The sequence below is a fragment of the Vitis riparia genome, chromosome 10 (assembly GCF_004353265.1).
Source record: "Vitis riparia cultivar Riparia Gloire de Montpellier isolate 1030 chromosome 10, EGFV_Vit.rip_1.0, whole genome shotgun sequence".
NCBI lineage: Eukaryota > Viridiplantae > Streptophyta > Magnoliopsida > Vitales > Vitaceae > Vitis > Vitis riparia.
Window position 1 is genome coordinate 4301422 of NC_048440.1, and position 8012 is coordinate 4309433.

The 8012-nt window shown below is 34.3% G+C and overlaps 1 protein-coding gene across 1 annotated transcript; it reads right to left on the minus strand.

Annotated features, from left to right (window-relative positions):
- Positions 1-2148: 2148 nt before the first annotated feature.
- LOC117923914 lies at positions 2149-3091 on the minus strand. The gene is made up of 2 exons (XM_034842399.1): positions 2237-3091; positions 2149-2163 (listed from the first exon to the last, which is right to left on the minus strand). Exons 1-2 carry the CDS (start codon positions 3089-3091, stop codon positions 2149-2151), a joined length of 870 nt encoding a protein of 289 aa, XP_034698290.1.
- Between the last annotated feature and the right edge of the window lie 4921 nt (positions 3092-8012).

Consider the following 8012-nt stretch of genomic DNA (forward strand, 5'->3'; position numbering starts at 1 on the left):
TGCTCTGCCTGAATGAAAATTGTAATAAAGTGGTGCGGAATTTATCAAACCAAGCCCTCGGAGCCTGTTTGAGACCATAAAGAGAGCGACGAAGCTTACACACATGTGAAGTCGGAGAGGGAAACAATCCTGGGGGTGGCTTCATATAAATACACTCTTTAAGATCCCCATGAAGAAAAGCATTTTTTACATCCATCTGATGTAGTGGCCAATCATTGGAAGCAGCAAGAGCTAGAATCGTACGAACAGTAGTCATTTTAGCCATAGGAGCAAAGGTCTCTTCATAATTGACACCATATTCCTGATTATTCCCAAGTGCAACAAGTCGAGCTTTGTAACGATCCAAACTTCCATCAGATCGAACCTTGACTGACTAAACCCATTTGCAACCCAGAGGAACAATAGTGGGAGGACAGGGCTCAATGTCCCAAGTGTGATTGGCCTCTAGAGCGGCAATTTCTTCCTGCATAGCTTGTCTCCAACAATCATGCTTAGCAGCATGTGAGTAGCATGTGGGAATATCAAATTTGGACAATGCAGCAGTAAGGGCTGAAATAGAATTGCCAGAACTGGAAGAGGGAAATCCATACCTATTCGAAGGTACAGACACTTGAGAAGAGCGACATACTGAAGGTGCTGCAACTGACTGCATCTGGAGCATGGTAGGATCAGATATCGGGTGAGCCACTGAAAGAGATTGTGGGTGGGAGCGTCTTGTATACACAATACCTAGTTGAAAGCGAGAACTGACTGGATGAAGATCTGAGAACTGTTGCTCAAAGGAGGAAAGGACCACAGTAGAAGAGGATACATGAAAGAAATGTTGATTTTCAAAGAAAATAACATTCCTAGAAATACGTGTACGATGTAATGTAGGATCATAGCAAACAAATCCCTTTTGACACATATTATATCCCAAGAAAGCACATCGAACAGATTGAGCAGATAATTTATGTCGCTCATGAGGAGGTAAATGAACAAAGCATACACAACCAAAAATACGAAGGTGATCATAACTAGGTTGCTTAGCAAATAAGCGGAAATAGGGAAACTCCATATGTAGGACTTGAGAAGGTAAACGATTAATCAAGTGAGTAGCAGTTTTTAGAGCCTCTACCCAAAACATGGATGGAACAGAAGATTCTAACAAGAGAGTACGTACCACATCTAAAAGATGACGATTTTTGCGTTCGGCAACTCCATTTTGTTGAGGAGTAGAGGGACATGAACGTTGATGAATAATACCCTTAGAAGCCAAGAATGCTTGAAACTCAGTAGACAAATACTCACCACCGGAATCTGTGCGTAATGTCTTAATAGAAGTAGAAAATTGATTGTCAACATACGCTAAAAACTCAGTGAAAGTACGAAAGACCTAAGATTTAGAGCGAAGAAAGTAGACCCAAGTAAATCTGCTATGATCATCAATGAAAGTCACATAATATTTAAATTTCTCATGTGAACTAACCGGGGAAGGTCCCCAAACATCACTATGGATAAGATCAAAGCAATGAGATGCTCTACTTGCATACAAAGGGAAGGGAAGAGTTTTACTTTTACCAAGTTTGCAAGAATCACACTCAAGAGATAAAGAATAATGATCCTTATTACCAGGTAAACCAGAGTTCAATACATGAGATAAGATCTGAGTATTGGGATGACCTAAACGACGATGCCACACCGTACTAAAATCTGAAACATTATTACAAGCAAAAGACTTAATAGAAGAACGTAGAGAAAAATCTGGAACAGGTAAAAATAGTGGAAACAAGCGCCCCACTTTAGGTCCCTTCGCGATCGGCTTCCCCGTTACCTGGTCCTGCACAACACAACCATTACCAGAAAAATTAACAGCACAATTGTTATCAACTAATTGGCCAACAGAAATAAGATTCGTGGAAAGCTGAGGAGCAAGAAACACATCAGTGAACTTAGAAGAGGCATCGCCGATAGCAGCTATGGGCAAAGAGCCGCCATTGGCAATCTGAATGGAAGATTGACCAGCGTAGGGCCGAACATGACACAAAACGGTGGGATTATTAGTCATGTGATTAGAGGCCCCCGAGTCCACGTACCAGAGTTTAGTAGAATTGTTACCTTGAAACCCCATTGCTGATAATACTGAAATTAACATCCGTTGTACCATTTCTAGGGTGCAGTAATCTGGTGCAGGAGGTGCAGGAACAGAGCACGCAGCTGAAGGAGAGTCGTGTGTGGCTACAGGAGGGACAATAACCGAAGTCTGAAATGCTTGGGCCTGACGATTCTGGGGGCGAATACGACATTCTTTGATAATGTGACCCTTCTTCTTGCAATAAGAACAAAACTTCTTAGGGCAAGTGGCAGCAATATGCCCATATTCCTTGCAGCAAAAACACTGCAAGTTTTTAGAATGCATAGGTGGTCCGCGTCCTTGGGCAGCATAAGCTACAGTTGTCGTCCCAGAACTGCCATGAGATTGCTCTAAAATAGCTTGAGTACTAAGGCGTTGCTCTTCGCGAAGTAACTCACCAAAACAAATATCAAGAGAGGGAATAGGAGATCTATTCAGTAATGAGGAGCAGACAGATTCATATTCCGGACGTAGTTTCATAAGAAACTGATCACGCCGGGTAGTCGTGTGAATAGTCTGAATAGTTGAGAGAGCGGCAATAGGAACATCCGCTGTAACCAAATCAGCATATTCATGCCAAAGAGTCAGAAATGCCGAGTAGTAGTCCTGGATGGAAAGACTACCATGTTGAAACATGGCAATTGCATGTTCTAATTGAAAGCGACAAGCATCGTTATCCTGATGATAAACTTTCTTCAAATAAGCCCACATAGATTGAGCGGAGCAATGGGGCCGCAAGTGGGTGACAATATGAGGCTCCACTGAACCAAGAAGCCAAGACATGATGCGTGCATCAAGCATAGCCCATGAAGGAGAAGACCCAACATCCTGAGATTTGTCAAAAGTGGATGGTTTTTTAACATCCGTGCCATCAATATGACTCCAAAGGTCTTTTCCCTTAAGAAAAAGTTCAAACTGAAATGCCCAGGTAGAATAATTTGTGCCTGTAAACTTAACACACAAAGGTGCGGAATCCATAGAAAATAGATAGAACCCAAGACAAAAGGATGGACCAAAAAAAATCCCAGAAGAAAATTGACCCACGACAGCCACAGAAATACTGAGAAAAATAGTTGTGGTTGGATGCAGCACGGATCAACACAGACTTGACCGAAAGACACGAGAGACACCTCCGAAACCGAAAAGACAACAGAATTTGAGGGAAGAAAAATTAGCAACCTTGCTCTGATACCATGTCAAAATATTGTGTGAATGACCGAATACCTTGGCCTTGAGTTTTGTATATTATATATAGACTTTACAAGGATGCTTTACAAGGAAAAACAAATAAAATCAAATAAATTCCAGCATGATTCTAGCCCTATACATGTAAACTATAATCTGCCAAATAATATATGCTAACTGTACAGAATAATAAATGGAGAAATAAAGAAACAATTGTGGGCTAAAATAAGGAAAGAATGGTGGGCTAAATTAAGGAAAGAAGTGTGGACAGCAAGTGTGGGCTAAATAAGGAAGGAAGTGTGGATAGCAAAGTTGTCCTTTGACATGATCACATGGTTTGCGAGATTAAGAAATCTATATATAGACTAAAACATGCATCCCATCAATGGTATTTAAAGTTCCACGATGTTTTTTTTTCATTTGGTTTTACGGAGAATATTATGAATCAATGTATGTATGGCAAGGTAAGTAGAAGCAAAATAATTTTCTTAGTCCTATATGTGGATGATATTTTTCTTGCTTCAAATGATTTAGGCTTGCTTCATGAGGTGAAACTATTTCTCTTGCAACAATTTGACATGAAAGATATGGGCAAAACTTCTTATGTCATTGACGTAAAAATTGAGAGAGACGAATCTTAACAAATATTAGGATTGTCTCGAGAAACCTATATCAATAAAGTTCATGAGAGATTTCATATCAAGAATTGTTCACCTGGTATTTCACCCATTGTCAAAGGTGACAAATTTAGTTTGAACCAATGCCCAGACAATGATTTGGAGAAGAAAAAAATGAAAAACATTCTTTATGATTTTGCAGTTGGGAGCTTAATGTGTGCTCAAGTTTATAAAAAAAAACTGGTATTTCTTATGCAGTAGGAATATTAGGCAAATATCAAAGTAATCTAGGTTTGGAATACTAGAGAGTTGCAAAGAAAGTCATGCAATACCTTAAGGGGACTAAGGACTACAAACTTACATACAGGTGATCTAACCCTTTGGATGTGGTTGGATAGTAAGTTTCTGACTTTGCTAGTTACCTTGATTCTAGAAAGTTGACATTTGGATATGTTTTCTTATTAGTTAGAGGGGCCATTTCATGGAAAAGTGGAAAACAAATATTGGTTACTATTTCGACCATAGAAACAGAACTTGTATTATGTTTTGAAGGAATGTCACAGACTATTTGGTTAAAGAGTTTTATTTCAAGGCTTCAAATTATTGACTCAATCTCTAAGCCATTGAGGATTTACAGTGATAACTTTGTTGCAGTGTTTTTAACCAAGAATAATAAAAGTGGAAGTCACAGTAAACACATCAACATAAAATACTTAGCTATTAGGGAACATGTTAAGTCAAATAAGGTAGTTATTAAGAATATTAGTACTAGATTGATGATTTCGGATCCTTTGATGAAGGGATTATGCTATTTCCCAATTGAAGCAAGTAGGAAATCCTTTATCTTCGACCACCCTCAGCTTATAAGGAACATATTGAGCATATAGGACTCAATTTTCATGTAATTGAGATATCCTTTGTATTTTATCACATTTTTTGTCGATATGAAAACTCCAATTATTTCAATTTTATCTTCTCATTTTGGTTGTATGCATAAAGCTTAGAGAATGACAATATGCATGTTATGAATATTAAGTAGACCCTGAATGAGAATTTGAAAACTCATTCATAAAGAAATGACACATATTGTTCTTATTCAAAGGAAAAAGTTACATTGTAATACATGGAAGGTAATACTCATTCTTAGAAATGAAAAATATGATTTAGACTCTTTTGATTGAATATAAGGATTTAGGAAATTTTTTGTTATTTATTAATTTAATTAATACATATTAAGTAATTTATGAGCCAAGTGAGAGAAATGTTGGAAATAGTTTCTATTTAAAAAAATATAATAAAATAAATGTTTTTAAGTTTGCGGCCCATTTAAGTTTTTTTTTTCTTTTTTTTTTTAAAAAAAAAACAAACAACCCCACTTAAGTATTATTTTCCCTAAAAATAATTAAAATGAGGGGACACATCTCGTAAGCGTAACTACCCATCTATAGTTGTGATGCATATTTCTTGGTGTGATAACCACCCTTTATTTTTAGTCTTCTTTGATGGGAAGAAGAGAATATAAAAAATATTGAGCTAATTCTAGAGGGATAAGGATCTCTAGTCTATAAGAAAAGGTCTATGAGTTTCAATCGGTGAATGGGCATAAGGTTTTAGAAGGACTAACCAACGAATCTTTATTTTGTGTGAATCTGATTAGAGGTACAATCTTGGACTTTCATTTTTATTACTTGCAATTTTGGAGATCTTTCTCACAAAGGAATGACACAAATCAACATATAGGAAGATATATGAAAAAATAAAATTACAAGAATACAAATTAATTAATAAGAAAATTACACAAATTGATTTATTAGATTGATTAAAAAAATATTTTATTATTTCCAAATATTACAACATATTTTCAAGCAATTTAACAAGAATACAAACAATTTTTAACTAATGATTTCAGTTTATTTATTTACAAAAGAAAAGGGTTCAATTCATTTACAACAAGTGATTTGATTTTAAATTATTTTTGCTCAATTTTATTTTCAACAAAATTACTTTTACTCATGCAATTTCATTAAAAAAAATTCAATTTGATTTTATTTATAAGAATGAATTTTTACAATTTTATTTAGAAAAGTATTTCAATTTAATTTTTATTTTAAAAAAATTTACAATTTGCCAAAGGAAAAAGGTTTGCTTTTATTAAAAAAAAATCACAATTTTATCTAAAAAGGAATTTTACTTGATTTTCATTAAAAAAAAAAAAACTTTCACAATTTTATTTAGAAAAATTTGGAGTTCAAATTTTATTTAAAAAAGGTTTTTTTTCTTGTTTTTTTTATTAAAAAAATATCTTGACAATTTTATAAGAAAAATTACTCCTATAAAAAATGACTTTGATTCTTTTGTTATTATGCATAAGAAAAAAAAAGTTTTAATTTTTTTTTAAAAATCTCGATTTATTTTAAAATAGAAAACAAGATTCCAATTTTATTAAAAAGAATAATTTATTAAATAAATTCCCGTTTTATTAAAAATATGATTTTAACTTATTAAAAAAAATCCGATTTTATTAAAAATAAAATAAAATTGACCGAATATTATTAATTTGGTAAGAAGATAGTTTCAATTTTAAGAAAAGGCTTTCTAATTTGTAATGATCGTTTCAAAAGATTCAAGCTTATTATTAAAAAGATGTTTTTAGATTTGCTAAAAAATGATTCTCATTTATTATTTTAGAAAAACCAATGATTTTAGTTTACATGATAAAATGATTTCAGATTTTATTTAAAGAAAAAAAAGTTAATAGCAATGCATTTACAAAATAATTAGTAAAATGAAACAAATATATACCAAGAGAAACTATACAGTATAATATATATAAAGAGAGAGAGAGAAGTTACAGTGCAATCCTAATAGTGGTAACTCTAAAAAAGCTTTCAAATGAAGCTTAAATGATACAATAAAATATCACATGCTCTTTCACAGTGTTCTCACAAAGTACCAAACTTAGAAAAATACATAAAAGCTGATGAAAACTTGGAGCCATCCTCCTTCCCTTTCTCCCGCCAAAAGCTTTTGCTCTTATAGGTAGAAGCTTAAGCCTTCATGCAAACAAATCCAACCTTCCACATCTACTCCTCTCAAAAATCAAACCTATGCAAAATAAAAATCCACAACCCTTATAGTCAGTAAAATGACTAGTCCAATGCAACATTCAAACAAGCCCAAATCACACAAATCAACAACCCAAAATCCATGGCACACTTCAAACCAAAAATGCAAGCTAATAAAAAAAAAATCAAATGAACAAAAGAAATGCCTGAAGCCAATCTAAAGGCCAAAAAAAAAAAAAAAATTAAATCCCAATATCAAAGCCCACTTATAAATCATATTAATCCCAAAAAAAGACAAACCCATAAACATGCGCCATATAAATTAAGGAAAGTTTTTACCTAGGCTTTGAATATCCAAGAATGGAATGGAAGAATGACAACATGGTGATTTGGTGGTGAAGGTGGAGTGTACTAAGGAAATTGGGTTGGTAGGAGCACTTGCACCGTGGAGATGGCTGAGATGAGAAGAAAGAACAAAACATTGAGAAGAGAGCGAGTGAGTGAGAGAGAGAGAGAGAGAGAGAGAGAGAGAGAGAGAGGGAGAGAGAGGAAAGAAAGAAAGGAAAAATGAAGCAATAGTAGTGCGACACATGGGTGGCTATGAGTGGTAGTAAATGAGAATGGTGGCAGTAAGCATTGAAGGTTGTTGATGGTGATGATAATGGGAATAGGTGAAAGGAAAAAGAAAAATAAGTGAAAAAAAATGAAAAAGAAAAAAAAAAGGAAAATGAGGGGAGAAGAAAAAGAGGAGGGAAACTAGTAGTAGGGAAACAAAAGGAGGAAAAAAAAAGAAAGAAAAAATTACACTGACAAGCAATTGGTCAAGTGCATGATTCAAGACTTTAAGAAGAGTTTGCTACCCTTTAGGTTTAAAGCTATATTTTCTCAAGATCAATATCCTTAAACATTCGAGGAGAGAAATTGCATTTAAGTAGTACCCTATGCCTTTACAATAGTAGCCTTATTTAGCTAACGTTATGTGCTAGACCAGATATTTTCTTTATTATAGGTATGGTGAGTAGATATTAGTCA

Coding starts and splice junctions, on each gene's coding strand:
- LOC117923914 (XM_034842399.1), bottom strand. CDS start 3,091: ATGGATTCCGCACCTTTGTGTGTTAAGTTTACAGGCACAAATTATTCT.